Source organism: Nyctibius grandis (assembly GCF_013368605.1).
Source record: "Nyctibius grandis isolate bNycGra1 chromosome 34 unlocalized genomic scaffold, bNycGra1.pri SUPER_34_unloc_1, whole genome shotgun sequence".
NCBI lineage: Eukaryota > Metazoa > Chordata > Aves > Nyctibiiformes > Nyctibiidae > Nyctibius > Nyctibius grandis.
The window spans coordinates 6,729-25,901 of NW_027167468.1; the positions used below are offsets into that span (position 1 = coordinate 6,729).

Consider the following 19,173-nt stretch of genomic DNA (forward strand, 5'->3'; position numbering starts at 1 on the left):
AAAAAAATATTCCAGAGCTGGATTTCTTAAAAAAAAAGATTCTGCTGAGCTATAGTTCCACATCAAGTTTTTATTGAATGCATTTTCTACTGAGCATTTGTGCACTACAACCAGTCAAAATCGCATGAGATTTCGCATGAGAATCGCACAAAATCGCAATCTGTGACCGAAAATACCAGTTTTAGGTTGAAACTCCTGACTTTGAGGATGAGGAGGACGAGGATGGCGGGGGGGGGAAGGCTCAGGAGGAAGAGAGGATGGAAGGCTCAGCGAAGGAGGAGGAAGGGGCGGAGGAGGTTGAGGAAGAGGATGTGAAGGCACAAGGAAGGCGATGAGGAGGCTGAAGGCCCACAGCCACTCTCGGGCAGAAGCGGGGCAGTGGCGCTGCTGGGGCGGCTTCGCCACCCGGGACAGGCTCTGGCAGACGGTGCAGCACGTGCGAGGGAGGGGACGCAGGCATCGTGGGGGGCACCCCATCCCCCCAAAGGACCCCCCCAAAAGGACCAAGGAGTGAAGGCCCCTCCCCGCACCCCCCCCCACCCCCTAGAGGGCCCCCCACCTCCCCAGGGGACACCCCCCCCAAAGGACACCCTGAAAAGGACCGAGTGGTGCAGGCCCCTCCCCACACACCCCCCCCCCCACTTACTTCACACCCCCTCCGGCAGGGTCGTGGGGGTGGGCGGGGCTGCGCCGCGCTGCCGGGACGGCTGGGTCTGGCTCCCCGCGGGAGCTTTTGGGCCTCGGGGGGGTTCGGGGGGCGGGCGCAGCGGTGCAGGCGATGGCGGAGCAGTAAAGCCTGCAACAGCAATCGCAAACGCTGCGCAGGCTGCGGTGGTGCCGCCCCTCAGGGGCACAGGGCCGGGCCCTGCGCGGTTCCGAAGCGCTCCCCAAAACCGCCCGTGGGGCCCTGGGAGCGCAGGGCTGCAGGGGGTCAATCTCTCCCACTCCCATTTTGGGGATTCCCCATCCGCCCCCCCCAATTTCAGTCCCATCCCTCAACTATGGGGTTTTGAACAGTTTCTGAAAGGCCATCAGCTCTGCATCCTGAAACTAGGGGAAGGCGCTGATGTGATACAGTCACCTAGCTACCGGCTTTCTGCGTTCAATCCTGCTCTCAGGCTTCAGAGTGCAGATGCTCTGCCAGGGGACATATATGGACAGTAGTGACAAGGAACTGAACACCTACAGTTAGACCAAGAGATAAGAACTGCATTTTTTAAGGAAAGAATTCTAGCCTTGATAACACTGGTCAACTATCTCATAAGGTAATTGGGTTAAAAAGCCCCTTTCTTGGCATTTGTGCTCTACTGTCACAGATATCTTCTCTTCTATCCCAAATTCCACTTACTCAATCCCCTTCAGCCTGCAATATTTCTCTGATTTATTTTTTCCCAGAACGATATCCCCTTGATTTAACTCCTCACAGAGCAATAGCATCCTGAGTGACACAAGGGAGGGACTGAAAGGAACCAGTTGTGAACAAAATCCACGTCTTTTGCATTAAGGGCGTTTCGACAGATCCCCAAATCACCAGCCCCTGCTAAGCACTTTACATAAACGACATCACAGAGAAGGGTTTATCTAACGATGAATTTACTATCAAATGTCTCAGCACAAGCCCAGCCTCTTCACTAGGTGGCACTGCACCACCATGAACCCCCAACCCACCCCCCCACCACCCCACAAACAGTCAAGTCCCAGAAACTTTACCCGTGGATACTTGTTCCCACGTTCAACACGACTGAGCATGGCCAGGACAAAGGCAGCCGTCTTGCCAGTACCGGACTGAGATTGTGCGATCAAATTCTGTGGGCTGCAGAACGTACAGCTGACGTGAGCTCAACCAGATGAGCCACCCGGACAACGTATTCACAGGGTTGGACGACAAAGAAAACTTGAGTGGCATTTTAATACCTTTGAGATTTACCACTGCTCTGGACTGGTGCCTAACTTGACCAGCTACACTCCGCAGAAGTTAGTGTCTGCCCCTACCAGCTCCGCTCTTTCAGCACCTCTTGATTATGGAGATTTGGCAGGAAAACTGCAATTATCTGTCGGTACTTTTCCATTTTTCACTTCTCCCCCTAGTGTCTTCACACCTCGTATATTTCAGCTCCAGGGCGCGGAGAGGAAAACCAGGAACGCAGGCAACGCAGCACCTCAACGACTCCCACCCACCCACGATTTCTGGAGCTACACTGCACAGCAGCCTTTTTATTTCTCCCCTAAGCTGACTGGGAAAATCAGGTTTGACCTCGGCCAAACACTACAGCACTGCATGGTCAGTATCAGCCCTAGGAAAAGGACGAATCCAGGGCTGCTGTCACATAGTTTGGGACCACAGAAACACCGTGGCATGGGAACCCTTTCACCACAGCCCAAACAGCTCCCCATCACCATCCCCCCCTCCAAAGCTCAGTAATAGTACACTAGATCTTTCAAATCCTTCCTATACTGGAAGGGAGTAGAAAGTATGTGTACATAGGGTTCAGCAAGCATCATGGGCAGGGCCTTCTCTTGTATCTTTGATGGTCTGTTGAAGCCCATGGCATAGACTCCTTGCAGGAGCTGTGGTTTCCTGAAAACAGAGGAGTTTTTATACCGTGACCTGTTAAAAGTACATTCGGTCTTCATTTGTGTACAAAAAGGTGAGAAAAAAACCCTTGCAAACACACCTAGAGCTGCCCCTTTCTGTGTGCCAGTCACTTCACTCCGGTGAAGTGACTATGATCAGTGCCTGGATGCTACAAGTGACAACAGAAAGTCTGGAAAGGAAACTTTGCAAAAACCCCTTGATTTCCTAAGTAAGCCTGCATGCCCACCTGTCACAGCGACACGGAAACCTGTGTGTCACGGCGCTCAGGCTAGCGCTGCGCTTTCTGTTCTAAAGCAGCTTTTTGGACAACCCCGGGAATCCCAGAGTAGAGAGCATTAATCCTGCCCTTTGGGCCAACCCCTTTTCCTCAGCTGTGACTAATTTCAGCGCCAAAATTATCACTCCTTGAAGACTCAAATATGGGACAAAGCAACCTCGGTATATGAGGAACAGAATGAAGTGTAATGTCATGGAATCACTGCAAGGATTGCAGAAAGTTGTGATGGATTCTGTAACACGTACTGACATCTTAACAGCAGAGTGATCCTGGCTCAGCACACAAACCTGGTAAATGAAGACAGGCTTAGTTCACCGTGACTAGACCTTCTGATCCAGGGTTATAACCCAGCACTCAAACCTAACTGTGTCCTCAAATGCTCATCAATTGCTTTTCCTCAAGGGAGCTTTCTAGTCTCAGCAGACACTCGTGTAAACAAGGACATCCAAGAACAACCTAAAATTCAGGTTATGGTGCTAGCGAACTCTTACCCGATGGCCTCCAAGTGCCTACTGGAGTGCTGTTAGCAGTGCTCAGAAGTAAGGGCTTTCCTTTCAAAGCAGGTTACAGGTTTCCTGCCCACCATTTCCTGCTGTTAAGAACTCCCATTCAGCACAACATGCTTTTTAAAAATTGTGTACTACTTTCAGACAACAGCTGGAACAAAAGCTCTTTGAAAATGTAACCTTGTGCTGCTCAGAAGCAAGGACGTACAAAGTCCAACTCCGCAACAGCTGCCAAGGATGCACCAAGTCATAACAAAATGAAGACTCAATTAGTCTGGGTGTCCCCATCATTAACTCACTTGGCTTGTTTGGCTTTTGAAAGATGTGAATTAGTCTAACAGGCACTACAGGACCTCAGCTTTTTTTGTAGACATTCAACCACTAACATCAACAAAGTGAAACGACATCCTGACATTTCACGGTGAGAAGTCTCACCGGCTCCCATTTCCCTGTGGAGCTTGCAAAAGAACAACAAAACCGAGATCACCAATATAACCAACAACAATCCCTTTATCACCTTAAAAAAAAAAATATATAAATCTGTCATGCCTTAAATACAGCTATTGTCACTTGAAAGTGCCACTGGTAAAGGTATTCAATAGGAGGGGTCAGAAAATACTAACACTAGCAATCTCTCCAGTACATAAATCCAGTATCACTGGCAGGGAAAAGATAAGCTTTTCCCTTTGTACTATTCACTGCTGCTGCTGGACCTTTACAAACAGCCACCAGAGAACAGGAACAGAAGGTGGTTGTGTTCATTACTTCTGCCAATAAAACAGATCTCGTGTTTTCCAAAACACTGCCGTGCCGCTGGAACACCTGCTCCAAGCCTCCCTGCATTTGCTGGAGAACTGGTGGTGAAACGGCGATGCCTGCGGCACAGAAAAGGTCTCACTGTGCAATTCACAGAACCCTGGTGACAGTGGCCATGGAAGGACTCCTCCAGCTTATCACACCCCAGCTCCACGTGCATTTGAAGACCAAAAACCAGACATTAAAATCCAGAGGAGTGTTGCTAGAGCCGATTACAGAAAGCAAGGCTTACTCTACACAGACCAGGAATTAAAGTGAGCTTGTTTCAGATGGAAGCCTTCACAAGGCACCAAGATGGATAAAATTATTCTCCTTGCATTTAAATAATACAATAAATGATATGCTAATTTATTAATGACAAATTTGCAGTTAATTTGAAGCAGAAACCCATGCACTTTTAAGCGGTATCTCCTATGCAGCCAGGAGGGGAGGCTCCAAGGTTGTATCTGCTTTCACCAAAGTGAGACTCACCACAAGTGAGTCAATGCTGCTCTCCCCAAGTTCAAGAACAAGGCTTCCTACAACTGAGTGGGCCAAACAATACGCTGATAAATACAGCCAGAAGGGAGCCTGTTTAATATTTCTGTTCCCAGGTTTTAACAGCTCAATGCAGAGAAGCCTTTGGCTCATGTCAGCACTACCCTCCCAGCAGCTTTGAACCGACAGGCACTTACAGTCGCAGCTCCTCAAAAGACTTCACAGAGGAGAGAGGTGACGTGGGATCCCTCTGCAGCACCTCCACTTGATTTGTGGTGTCCACCAAGTTACTGCGGATTAGCTTGTTCAACAAGGACTGGGCAGCTCTGTCCTCTGTTGAAAAAAATGTATCAATCACAGCCTGTTTCAGCTGTCGCGCCCACTGAAACGCTGCATTACAGAGCCAGGTACAAAGGAGAAGATGCATCCAAACACTGAAATTCTCTATTACAGAGCAATCTCATAAAAGAGCCCAAACTTTCCAAATGAGACAGCTATCAAGATGTCTGAGAGAGTCACGTTTAATATCCAGGAAGACAAACCAAAGCCAGCACTGTTCTAAGATACAGAACTCTGCTTATTATAGCTTAGCATCTAAATGGAAGGTGGGACAGGGTTAAAAGCCTCCTAAAGCCTCACTATTATCTGATGTGTGGGCAGACACCTTTTAGGTGGCTTTTTTCTTTTCAAGGAAAGTTTGAGGACAAATGGTACTTTGAAGACTCCAAGGCTGAAACGCAACAAGGGCTGAGGATAAGTGAGATCAAAACAGAAGGTTAAACTGCTGCACTTCGGGGTTTTGCTAATCAACCTGTTTTCTAAAGCCACCTTCTGAAGGATTTAGAGCTATTACCCACCTCTTAGCAGCCATTTCATAAATGCAACACGTTGGTTGCTACAGCAGTTCCAGCTCCAGGTTATCCAGCTGCTCCTGTATCCATTCCTGCCTTTGAGGACCCCGCTAACCCCTTATTTCTCTCCACTCTAATCCAGGAGTCTCCCAAGTTATTACAGGACCCAATGACTTTAAAAGTGTTATGGAGGAAGGATTGTGAACAGAGAAGGACTAGTGGGAGATGTGAGGGTCGGTGGCCATCTTGGGAATAGTGACCATGAAATGTTAGAGTTTTCGATAGTGGGGGAAGTAAGGAGGGGTAAGAGCAGAACTTCTGTCTTAGATTTCCACTGGGCAGACTTTAGCCTATTTAAGAGGTTGGTGGACCGATTCCCTTGGGTGTCAGTCCTGAAAGGCAAAGGAGTCCAGGAAGGCTGGACATGCTTCAAAAGGGAATTGCTAAATATTCAGGAGCAGGCTGTCCCGGTGTGTAGGAAGACAAGCCATCGGGGAAAAAGATCGGCCTGGTTAAACAGAGAACTTAGGCTAGAACTTAAGGAAAAAAAGAGAGTCTATTTGCTCTGGAAGAAGGGTCGGGTAACTTGGGAGGTCTATAGGGATGTTGCCAGGTAGTGTAGGGAGAAGATTAGAAGGGCCAAAGCTCAATTAGAACTTGATTTGGCTGCTACGGTCAAAGACGACCAAAAAAGCTTCTACAAATACATTAACAGCAAAAGGAGGGTCAAGGAGGGCCTCCACCACTTGCTGAATGAGGAGGGTAGTGTAGTGTCAGGGGATGAGGAAAAGGCAGAGGTGCTCAATGCCTTCTTTGCCTCGGTCTTTAATGTCAAGACCGGTTGTCCTCAGGAGACTCGGCCCCCAGAGCCTGAAGTTAGGGACTGGGGGCTGTGTGAACCCCCCGTAATCCAGGAGGAGACGGTTAGTGACCTGCTGTGCCAGTTGGACACCTACAAGGCTATGGGCCCACATGGGATTCACCCCAGAGTAATGAAGGAACTGGCGAATGAACTTGCCAAACCACTCTCTATTATTTACCAGCAGTCCTGGTTAACTGGAGAAGTTCCAGCTGACTGGAAATTAGCAAATGTAACGCCCATCCACAAGAAGGGCCGGAAGGATGATCCAGGGAACTATAGGCCTGTCAGCCTGACCTCGGTGCCAGGCAAGGTGATGGAACAGATCATCCTGAGTGCCATTACACAGCCCATGCAGAACAATCGGGGCATCGGGGCCAGCCAACATAGATTCATGAAAGGCAGGTCCTGCTTGACCAACCTGGTCTCCTTCTATGACCAAGTGACCCGCTTCGTAGATGAGGGCAGGGCTGTGGATGTAGTCTATCTAGACTTCAGTAAGGCATTTGACACTGTCTCCCACAGCATCCTCCTAGACAAACTGGCTGCCCGGGGCTTGGATGGGTGGACTCTTTGATGGGTTAAAAACTGGCTGGATGGCCGAGCCCAGAGAGTGGTGGTGAATGGGGCAAAGTCCAACTGGCGGCCGGTCACTAGCCGTGTTCCCCAGGGCTCAGTTCTGGGGCCGGTGCTGTTCAATATCTTTATAGATGATCTAGACGTAGGAATTGAGTGCACCCTCAGCAAATTTGCAGATGACAACAAGCTGGGTGAGAGTGTCAATCTGCTGGAGGGTAGGAAGGCCCTACAGAGGGATCTGGACAGGTTGGATCGATGGGCCAAGACCAACAGCATGAGCTTCAACAAGAACAAGTGCTGGATCTTACACTTTGGCCACAACAACCCCATGCAGCGCTACAGGCTGGGGGAAGAGTGGTTAGAAAGCGGCCCGGCGGAAAGAGACCTCGGGGTGCTGATCGACAGCTGGCTAAACATGAGCCAGCAGTGTGCCCAGGTGGCCAAGAAGGCCAATGGCATCCTGGCCTCTATTAGGAATAGTGTAGCCAGCCGGTCTAGGGAAGTGATCGTCCCTCTCTACGCGGCACTGGTGAGGCCGCACCTTGAATCCTGTGTCCAGTTCTGGGCCCCACACTTCAAGAGAGATGTTGAGGTGTTGGAGCGAGTCCAGAGGAGGGCGACCAAACTGGTGAAGGGTCTGGAGGGTCTGACCTATGAGGAACGGCTGAGGGAGCTGGGGGTGTTTAGCCTGGAGAAGAGGAGGCTCAGAGGTGACCTTATTGCAGTCTACAACTACCTGAAGGGAGGTTGTAGTGAAGTGGGAGTCGGCCTCTTCTCCTGGGCAGCTAGCGATAGGACAAGAGGACACAGCCTCAAGCTTCACCAGGGGAGGTTCAGGTTGGACGTTAGGAAGAATTTCTTTTCAGAAAGGGTTATTAGACATTGGAATGGGCTGCCCAGGGAGGTGGCGGAGCCACCATCTCTGGATGTGTTTAAGAAAAGACTAGATATGGCACCTAGTGCCATGGTCTACTTGACAGGGTGGTGTCAGGGCAATGGCTGGACTCGAAGACCCCAGAGGTCTCTTCCAACCTGATTGATTCTGTGATTCTGTGATATGTCTTACAGTTAAGTCCTTGGGGCTGGATACAAGCTCACCCATCCTAAGACATAAGGCAGACTGACTTTAAGTATATACAAAATTAATGTTCTTTTCAACATTCCTTGCCAAAGCTTTTTTTATGAAGGTACTTACCCTTCTCATCCTCTGCCTTCTCTATGTCGTCATGCACCTTGACAACAGCACCTAAATTAAAACAGGTAGTTTTGGGGCAGATGTGAGTTCAGGCAGGCCCCACCCACAGAGTTTTAGGTTTGGAATATTGTGGCAAAAGCTACAAAACCAGCCCATTTTCCTGACAACAGCCCTGCTCTATCGGTGCGCAGAAGAAACCCAAGTGACGGCTTGCTCTGTATGGCCAAATTGAAGTTTATCAACCACACCAACAGATTTTGCCCATGCAGTTCCTTGAATACAGCAAAACACGACTTTAAAAGTTACCCTAGCAGAACAAGCACACGAGCCAGATATTTAGTCTATGCTGCTGTTTAATCTTAGCTTTATGTTTCCCTTTTCTGGAATTTCTTGCCTAATGGGGAATTTACTTTGGCGACAGAGCTCCAAACCCAACGTAAAAAACATCACGCCCTTTCTAAGGCCGTTTGAGCAGCTGTAACTCACCATTGGCATCTGGTTTGGTTTTTTCATCCTTCAGGTGTAAACTGCTCTACTACAAGTGAGGAAAAACACAAAATCGGAGTCATTCAAAGGCTACCGTACCCACGTTTTACTAATGGCCAGGAAAACCTCAGCTTTCATCACAGCTTCCAGATTTACCACCTGCTAAAACTACTGTACAGTGAAAACCCAGGCTTGAAGGCAAATGAGATGACGTTAGCAAGACAGACTCTATTTCAAGAGTTTTAAGACAAATATCACTTTTTCTAAGCTGTAACAATGACATGGAGAAGGGGTTTGTTTTCTTTCCCTGCATCTCCTCTCCCTAATAGCTCTGCTGATGGCAAATGGGAGAAAATTTACATTCCAGGATGGAAACTAATCCAGGGCAGCCCTGGCTGACACGAGCTGTCCCAGGACACGTCCCTCTCACCGAGTGTTTGTTTTACCACCAGAAATATGACAGGGAGAGGAACCCTGAGGGTCTTCCCACACGTCCCAGGGGCTGAGCTAATGCTTTCCGTGCTGAAGTGCTGCGCTTGAGCGGGTCAGAAAAAGAAAATACCCGATGCCTCAAACACATTTAGATCTTGTCATAAAAAGTGAGAGGAAAAGGGATATTTTTTGGCCCCTGGAAGATAGACCACAGGCTTGGTGACCACTTTTGAAGCGGTGCTGCTGACAGGGTTGTGGCTGGATGTAGGGTGAGGAGGAAGGACAGGGGCCTCCCTGCCCTTTTGATACTCAAAAATGAAAGGAGAAAGAAAAGAAATTGGCGGGGGAGGGGAAGAAAAGGGGTTTTTTTTTTTGCTCCTAAAGGAAGACCCCGGGCCTAGGGAAGCCCGGAGGCCATGCTGCCAGCAGGGCCCCGCCGCAAAGGGGGCGGACAGGGGCCTCCCTGCCCCTTTCGATGCGCCAGAAAAGAAAATGGGGAGAAAAGGCGTCTCCAGCGCTCGTGCCTCAGGGCCAGCCCCCTCCCCCCATCCCCCGGCCTCCCCCCTCCCCGCCTCGGCCGCTGCCTGCTGCTTGTCCACGGCTGGGGGCCCAGGAGTCGGTGGCCACGTCCGGGCCGGGGGGTGCTGGCGCCGGGCTCGCCGGGAGCAGCCGCAATAGCACCGGGCGCAGGAAGGGCGCGTGTGCCGCCCGCTGGCACCTCCCAGACGGGCTCGGCGACCCCCACCCACATTTTTAGGGTGCAGACCCCTCATTTTTGGGGTGAATCTCCCCCATTTTTAGGGTGCAGCCCCCCCCACGATTTTTAGGGTGAATCCCCCCATTTTTGGGGTCCAGCCCCCCCATTTTTAGGACGAATCCCCCCCATTTTTAGGGTGCAGCCCCCCCATTTTTGGGGTGTCTTGCATCTCCAGATCCGTTTGTCCTCAGTACACTGGACCAGAAACCTGATAGAAATCTTTACAGTGACCCTGAAATGCTAAGCAGAGGTTTCAGCCTTGGGATTTGCGTTTGGGGAGTCACTTTGTGCCTCTTTGCTCATCGCTGCCCGGGGATGCCTCTCACGGCGCAGAGCAGCAGGAGGGAGCCAGACCAGCGGCCGTCTGACAAAGCGACGCTCGCTTCCCATTTCGGGACAGGAACAGGAACCTTTTGGCACAAGGCTCAGAAGTGAAGGCGGCAAGCAAGGATTTAATCCGTCGCTGTCGCTTGCTTCAAAGCCTGGAAAAAAGTCCCTTCTCCCCGACACGCCGGAGTTAACTCATCCTGGATACCGGGATCGCCCCACTTACTCGCACCAAGGGGACGTTGTTCCAGAGCAAGAAACGACACTTTAGGGGCTCACAGCTGCCAGGTTTACCCTGAAATTTTCCCTGTGGCCACCCCCAATTCCTTTCCTACCTCCCCTAAACGGTCTCCTTTTGCACGCTGAGCATCAAAGGAGAATAAATCCAGATTTATCACACTTTTCCTGCTACAACTATTTCCCAGTGGACTTGCTGTAAATCAAGTGCTCCGTGTTCTTGTCGGCCCCATCGCTGTGCACCAGCGTGGCGACGTTTTGCCTGCCACAGGCTTAGCGCCCCCGCCCCTACTCAAGTAAGGCCTGAGCCCTCTGGTCTCTTCGTTAACAAAAAGCACGGATTTGCCTGCAGAAAAAGCCAATAGCAGCAGCCTTAAGGAGCGCCCACACAGCCGCGCTTTCCCCCGAAAACTGCCCAGGCAGACACTGCAGAAAGGCTCCGGGCAGCACCGGGATGCTGAGGTCCAGGCGCGAGAGGGGCTGAGCTCTTCCTAAACTGTTAGCAGGCTAACGAGGGCATCTGCAGAAGGAACAGGCACTAAAACTGAAACCAGGTACAAAAGAAATATTCCAGAGCTGGATTTCTTAAAAAAAAAGATTCTGCTGAGCTATAGTTCCACATCAAGTTTTTATTGAATGCATTTTCTACTGAGCATTTGTGCACTACAACCAGTCAAAATCGCATGAGATTTCGCATGAAAATCGCACAAAATCGCAATCTGTGACCGAAAATACCAGTTTTAGGTTGAAACTCCTGACTTTGAGGATGAGGAGGACGAGGATGCGGGGGGAAGGCTCAGGAGGAAGAGAGGATGGAAGGCTCAGCGAAGGAGGAGGAAGGGGCGGAGGAGGTTGAGGAAGAGGATGTGAAGGCACAAGGAAGGCGATGAGGAGGCTGAAGGCCCACAGCCACACTCGGGCAGAAGCGGGGCAGTGGTGCTGCTGGAGCGGCTTTGCCGCCTGGGACAGGCTCTGGCAGCCGGTGCAGCACCTGTGAGGGAGGGGACCCAGGCATCGTGGGGGGCACCCCATCCCCCCAAAGGACCCCCCCCAGAAGGACCCAGGGGTGCAGGCCCCTCCCCGCACCCCCCCCCACCCCCTAGAGGGCCCCCCACGCCCTCAGGGGACACCCCCCCCAAAGGACACCCCCAAAAGGAGCGAGGGGTGCAGGCCCCTCTTTGCACCCCCCCCCCACCCCAAAAGGACCCAGGGATCCAGGCCCCTCCCCGCAGCCCCCCCATCCTCCCCAATTTCAGTCCCGTCCCTCAAATATGGGGTTTTGGTGTCTCCTGATTTTTGGCGCGGGGCTCAGGAGCACCCCTACTTTGAGGGGGTCCCCCAAAAAACAGGGACCCCCCCACATCCCCCCCCTTTTGTGCTGCTCCAGGGGTGGTTCAACCTTCCTCCCCCTCGGGGGAAGGGTTTTGTGGTCTTGTGATTTGCTTGGGGGGGTGGCAAGTTTAGGGGGACCCTCCCCCAAATTTTAGGGACCTCCTCCCAAATTTTGGGGACCCCTCCCCCCTTACCCTGCAGGGACCGGGGTGCCATAACCCAGTTTTGAAATCAAAGTTGTCCAAATTCTGTTCTTCCCTGAGGAATTCCTGGAGCCACTTTTTACTTCGTAGGATTTCTCCTGTGGGGCTGGAGAAGTCCCCAAAATTAGGGGGGGGTCCCCAAAACCCTGAGGGTCCCCCCAGAACCGTGGGGGCGGGTTCCCACGTGGCGCCTGCGCGGGTGCACAAGAGCGGCGGCGCGCAGGGCGGGCGGTCGCGAGGTTCCCTCGGGTTCCTGTGCCGTGCCGGGGCAGGTGAGGGGCCGCGGGCACAGCGGGCCTGGGAGGGGGGATCCCCCAGTCGGGGCTGTGGCGGGCGGGTCCGAGCTCTGCGCTCCTTGGGCGGGGGGCAGAAGCGGCCCCGGGCCGAACGCTGCCCCAGGCTCGCCGGGGGGGTTTTGGGGTCGAGCCCGTGTCTGGGCGGGGGGAGCAGGAACAGCCCCGTCCGGCTCTCAGACTCTCGGGGAAGGGTTTTGTGGTCTCGTGATTTGTTTGTTTGGGGGGGGGGGGGGAAAGGAGGCAGAAAATGAACCTGTTGGTTGCACCCAGCCAATGGCGAAGAGACGGGGGAGGATTCTGCCAGAGGGGCCGTGCGGGGCCAGGCCGCGCCCTGGGAGCTCCCACCGGACGTGTTCTCTCCCCATTGCCAGGTACCAGGGAGCCGCCGCCGCCTCGTGCTGCCGCCTCGCCCGCGGCCCCTCGCAGCGGGGCTGCCCCGGCACAGCCGGGGGACCCCCGCCTCGCTTCTGACCTCGGGAAGGGGACCGCGAGAGATCCTCCACGCAGACGGAGGCGCGTGGCGCGGATTCGATCCCCGAGGGAAGAGGCCGAGCTCCCCGCTGGCAGACGGGCAACTCACCTCCCCGTTGCTCACAGCTCCTCGCTGGGGACGGCCCTGCCCGCGCCCAGCCGCTCTCCAGCCATGCCAGGAGCGCGGTCTGGCCGACGGACGCTCCTGCTTGTCGCAGCGGCAGCTCACTTGGCCTCTGGCTAACGCACGCTCCGGACGGCGGGTGCCCCGTCTCCTTCCAGCTCCCGCTCGCTCCATTTCCGGCTAATCGAAGCTCCAGCTCCGCACCGAAGCTCCGCTTCGTTTCGGCTCCTTCTCCCTCACGAGCTTCAGCTACGTGCGACAGCCCAGGCTTCGGCAAGGTCCGAAATCAATCGCTGTCACATCGGGAGTTTTTCTATAAAGCCTCATAGCTGTACGGTGTACAAATATGGATTAGTTTGTATTGTTGTTTAGCTAATAACTATTCTAAGCAAAGAAGAGCGACACTCAAAGAGGGCGTACAGGGTCTGAAAAGCTCCCTGGCCCCCGGATACCACCTCGGACGTTGAGCTCGGCCCACTGTGTGCCGGCCTCCCGAACTTCGGGCTCCGACGTGACCGGACCCCCGCCTCCGGGCAACGTCCACGCACCCTGCCCACCTGCCGCTTTCCCACGCGGCCCATGACACCCTCCCGCTCCCCCGCACAAACGGCCCATCTGCCTTCTGCTTTTGGCCCCCGAACCAGCTCACAGAGCGCCTGCTGCGGAGCCCAAAAACCCAGCTGCCGAGCCTGCTCTCGAGTCCCAAAATCGCAGCGCTCCGCCTCTGCTGCCGAGCCCAAAACCACACCACCGAGTCCCCTCTGTCAGCTCCCGAAAAACGCACCGCTCACATCCGCTTCTGAGCCCCCCGAAGCGGCCGCGTGAGCCTGATCTCGAGGCCCAGGAACACAACACCTGGCCTCCGTTATTCGGGCCCCCCTGCAGCTCACCCCGCCTGCTTTCTGACCCCCCCTGCAGCCCCCACGTGCGACGCCGAGGGCTGGGGGGGGCTGCAGCCACCCCGCAGCCCTGCGCCCCCAGGGCCCCACGGGCAGTTTTGGGGAGCGCTTCGGAACCGCTCAGGGCCCGGCCCCGTGCCCCTGCGGGGCGGCACCACCACAGCCCGCGCAGCGCTTTGCGATCGCTCTCGCAGGCTTTACTGCTCCGCCATCGCCTGCACCGCCACGCCCGAACCCTCCCGAACCCCCCCGAGGCCCAAAAGCCCCCGCGGGGAGCCGGGCCCAGCCGTCCCGGCAGCGCGGCACAGCCCCGCCCGCCCCCACGACCCCCCGGCGGCAGCAGCCGGGGCCCTTTCCCCCCCACACCCCATGCGGGCACCGGGATCTGCCCGGCGCCGCCAGAGCCCCCCCGCGCCGGCAGCGGCAGAGCCTGTCCGGCCCCAACACCAGGCAGCGGAGAGCCGGACGGGGCTGCCCCTGCTCCCCCCGCCCGGACACGGGCTCGGCCCCAAAACCCCCCCGGCGAGCCCGGGGCAGCGTTCGACCCGGGGCCGCTTCCGCCCCCCGCCCAAGGAGCGCAGAGCTCGGACCCGCCCGCCACAGCCCCGACTGGGGGATCCCCCCTCCCAGGCCCGCTGTGCCCGCGGCCCCTCACCTGCCCCGGCGCCACCACGGCTGGAACCTGAGGGAACCTCGCGACCGCCCGCCCTGCGCGCCGCCGCTCTTGTGCGCCCGCGCAGGCGCCGCGCCAGGACCCGTGACGCTGTCCCCCCCTCCAGCCCCCCCCAATGTCCCCCCGCCCCCACTCGTTCCCGCCCCCCCACCCGTGACCCCCCCACCCCCCTTGACCCCCTCCACACGTGTGTCTGTGTCCCCCCACGCGTGTCCACCGCCTCCCCCCACCCCACAGGTGACCCTGTGTCCCCCCCATGACCCGTTGCCCCCACTTGTGCCCCCTCGCCCTCGTGATACCCCCCCATGTGCCCCCCACGACCCACCCGTGACCTTCCCCTTGTGTCCCCCCACATGTGTATCCCCTGATACAAAAATCGGAGCTCTCCAAACCCCCTCGCTTTCTAACTTTCCTCACCGAAGTGGGAAGCTCGGTGCGGCTGGGTAAGGAGTCCAAACGAAAACTCAGTAACACCAGAGTGTGTTATTAAGCAGGTATTCTTTATGGCAGCGCTGGGCAGCACTGGGGATTGTTATAGAAGCTCGTGATAAATCGGGAAAGTCAATTTATATTAATCATAAGAAAGTTTATTAACATGAATTTAGCAAGCGATAAATGAGCAAAAACAGCGCTGGGCGGCCGGGGAGTCACCGCTCCACCAACGGCGCGCACCGAATCACACGGAAGACACCAATTTATTGGATAAAACATACATATTCATTAAGATGAGTAAGGGCTGTTATAATTAGTTTCTGGGAATGGGTGTAGTTATGTTAATTATTTCCAGGAACCCTCATTATTTGTAAATTTCCTTCTGTTTGTGTTCTGATAGTTCCTCTTGTCGGTGTTTGCCGTTAGTCGGTTGTGTCGACAACTCCTTATCTAGTTACAAGCTCAGCATATGTTATTTAAACCTACTATCTCTACCTAACAGGATGGTCATCTAGGATCACATTTTTTCTTATTACACGAATCATCCCATTTATGCCCCCCCCAGTCCTTTGTTCCTGCATACGTGGCCTCCAGAATCCTCTGCGTTGTTGTTAGGTGGTCGTTATCGGTCTCCTGGTGGTCGTTGGAATGAAGGTCGAAGTCTTCCTTACGTGTCCTGGAGTGGACCTGGTAATTTAGTTAGTTTGCGCAAACCAACCCCCTCCCTTGAGTTGCTTAGTCATAGGGATTCCAACAAGCATATGACAGTTTCCTTGATTAAACAGTTTTTAGGACTGCTTAGCAAGCGTGTAGATAAGGCAGCAGTTGTTTCTGTATATGGCATTAGTCAGCAAGCAAGTGAGCAGATGTTTACTTATCAGGATGTTTGCGGAGCAGATGTTTACTTATCAGTATGTTTGTGGTTTCTCTTAGCTAAGTTACAGTGAAGCCCTCTACACTCACATACGATTTTATGAACAAAGTTAACCCGTTTATTACAATCCCCCCCTTTTCTATTTTATCCTAATTTTGTTCATAAAATCGGTTTAATGCTTCTTTGGTTTGTTGGAGGATGGGGGTTGTTCCTTCCTCCCCAATTTGTTTGTAACCATTTATAGATTGTTGGTGGAGGCCCTCGAGAAATGTAAATCTGTTTCCATGCCAATTCCAGGTTAGTGGTTTTGTTTTTGTTGGGTTGGTTTTTTTGTTTGTTTTGTTTTGTTTTGTTTTTTTATGGGGCGGGGTGTAATCCGGGGAATAATCCAGGCCCATCCTTTTAGTTGAGGTGTTTGGCCCCCATCGTTGCCTGTGGAGAGACCAGCCGGGTACTCACGCTCCCTTTTTGGTATGTCTCTGCCTCCTTCGCCTACTCCGGTGCCTGGAGCAGCGAGGTTTTTCATCTTCTCGGCAGCAGTCATATTCCTTAGGGGTGTACTTCCAGCTTTTGGGTCTCTCTCTCTCACTTTCAGACCTGTGTAAGGCGGATATGATGCCTGGGGCGACAATGTATTTATAAAGTTGAAAGGATGGAATTTTGAGGTTCGTTATATGGATCACAACCCCTTTGGGATTAAGTAGTTTCCCAATTGAATCCCCCCCTTGGGGTCTAAAGTTTCCCCTTTCCCTTTAGCAACACTGTGTACAACGACCTCAGGAAAGAAGACAGTTGTATCTACAGTGTGTCCACCAACATTCCTTGCATACAATATATTTAGGAAAGGTATACGGATGTGATAACACATTTGGTCCTCTTCTAAGCAAATCTAGCAGTACACTCTCTCACTGTTCTGTACCAGTCTTTCTCATATATCTCCCAAATTTCAGGTACCAACAGTTCCCAGCCACAGAGTAATTGACAAATTTCTATTTTTGTTTTTTGTTCTCCGATTGGGTGCCAATGTCCCCTGTAGCTCATACAGTGGATATGTTGTCTATTATAAACACAATATCATTTTCGATTATACTGTATGTATTTAAAAATCACCCACCCTTTATGTCCTGAATTGGGATGTTTTATATAAGGTATACCCCAAACTTCCCTTTCAGAGGGAATTCCTGTTTCAGCATCTCACCACAAAAAGGCAAATACACAGAAGTTCCCTCTATTTTATATACACCAGATCGCTGTCTTCGGGATCCCATGGTGATGGGAGAAGAAAAGGATAGTAAAGTAGGAAAAGAGCATTTGAACTTTTTTTTTACAATCAGTTGGCTATAATCCTAAAATGCAAACAATTAACAGATTCAAACAATTTGTACAACGGATGGCTTTGGTTGGTGTATCCAATGCCATCCGGTGATGAGGTAGGTATAAGTTGTATAGTATTAACGGTGACAATACACAATAAGGATAACAACATTATACAACCATATAACATGTTAAAACAGAACGTGCTTAATTCACTGGGCACTTGGAAGTCATGAAAAGAATACTACATGAAGGCAATGCCTCTTTGTTCCATCGTTTAACAACTTAAATATATCAATCGACAATTTGTCAGACAGAAATAAATTCAAACAAAATTAGTCTTCAGACCTTAGTTTAAAATACTGCTTATTGCTTTTTCAAATAGAAAGTTGTAGGCAAACATTATTTATCTCTCTCATGAAAGTTATATTGAAAAATGTGGTAGCCCTCATATGGAAAATTGTATTTAAACAATAAAGCAAACTTAAAATATTGTTCCACATAATAAATAAAACAGGATACACTTATATACCGGGTGGGCAGCTTCATCCACTGTCTTGATATGTATATAGTAATTATCTTAACAATATCTTAACTATCTTGGCAAATTTTTAACAATATCTTAACAATCTAAAGAGCAACAGTTTAAAGAGAACAGAAACTTAACAATATCTCAACAATTGAAAGAGAATAGAAAGTATCTCAGGCCATGTTGGAGGTTTATGGCTCTGGGGGATCAGAAGAAGGAGGTGATTGTCCACAATTGCAAACACAAGGCCAATGACAATTACAGGATAAATCATAACCATAAAAAGCCAGAAGATTAAGTATTCCAAGAATGATTAAAATAAAAGTTGAAAGGAAGAGTGCAACCAGAAGCGTAATTGCAGCTCCTGGTGACAGCCACATTCTGTCCTTTTTAATTCTTACGATTCGTTTGGCTATTCGCAGATGAGTTTGCTGCCTGCGTTGCGACCGAGAGACTGGTGGTCACGCTGCCCTGGTCTGCTGGAGTTGGGGTCTGCATACGCAGTAGGAAAATGGATTTCCACACCCCCAACCCAATAAGGAATGTTCCAGCACCTTCTCCCGGAAGGGCTGGAAGGCGCATGCGTGGTTTGGGGAAAAACGTGCGCAATGAGATCTAACAGATATATTCTTTAGATATGTATTTTATGTCTAGCAATGTTATTTTGATCACCAAGGATACTTGCAAGTAAGTATAGGACCCTGATAATCAGGATGCACAAACAGGTTTCACACAAGATCCTAGTTACCAAGCAACTTTCCACACAGAATTCGGATGCACCAGTTACACAATCCAGGCACACAAGCCACAAAGTTCTGATGAAGTTCTGGTCTACAAACACAACAAGCCGGGGGTGGGGGGGGTAATCGTCTCAGGGAGGCGGCACGTAAATCTTCACAAGACTCTGGCTAAACAGGGATTTTCATCACACAACCCCCACCCCAATCGTCCCTGAGAGGCACACACAGAAAACCGGAACTCCACACACAAGAACTCCCACCCCGTATATCCCTGAGAGGTGAACACATAATACAGACACGTGATACAGATCAGACCTATCCGGGGTACACAGGAGAAATGGGGCAAAGTTAAAGCAAACTAGAAGCGCAAGCCAAAGTTAAAGCAGGTGAAGGGCGCAAGCTGAAGTTTAAAGCGGGCTGGAGGGCGACACTGTCGCTTTAAGGGATCCTGTCAGGTACGCAAGTCATCTATAATACTTTTCACTCCTCGCCTATCTTCCAGTTTCAGGGGATATTGTTTTATCCTAACAGGCCGTGTTTTCTCTAAGTTTAACAACAAACCATTCTGCATTTTTAGCTTTTCCAGGCATTCCTGAGGCCCACACTACTGGATATACTTGGTTCTTTATTTAGTGTATAATTTCTTCCTTAATTTGGGGTTCAGTGAGAGCCAAACAAAATTTCAATGTGATTCTTTTCTGGTATTTTAAACTCAATTTCTCCATTTTTAAATTTTTATTTCAGCATTCAATTGTTCTAACAAGTCTCTTCCCAAAAGTGGTCTACGAGCATCAGGCAGGTAGAGAAATTTATGAATTCCTACACTTTTTCCAATTTTGAATTCTAATGGTTTCAAAAAGAAAGCTTTCTCAACCTGCCCAGTTGCTCCCA

At 51.6% G+C, this 19,173-nt stretch overlaps 1 protein-coding gene across 1 annotated transcript; it reads right to left on the minus strand.

Moving 5' to 3' along the window:
* Nucleotides 1-1,710: 1,710 nt before the first annotated feature.
* LOC137677034 (ATP-dependent RNA helicase DDX19B-like) lies at nt 1,711-12,871 on the minus strand (the record flags this gene model as incomplete). The annotated part of the gene is given in 9 exon segments (XM_068424225.1): nt 1,711-1,813; nt 2,486-2,578; nt 4,870-5,005; nt 8,157-8,207; nt 8,643-8,688; nt 9,647-9,679; nt 9,681-9,785; nt 11,155-11,386; nt 12,822-12,871. Coding segments are annotated over 9 exon segments (849 nt in total), but the record flags the coding sequence as incomplete, so codon positions are not given.
* Between the last annotated feature and the right edge of the window lie 6,302 nt (nt 12,872-19,173).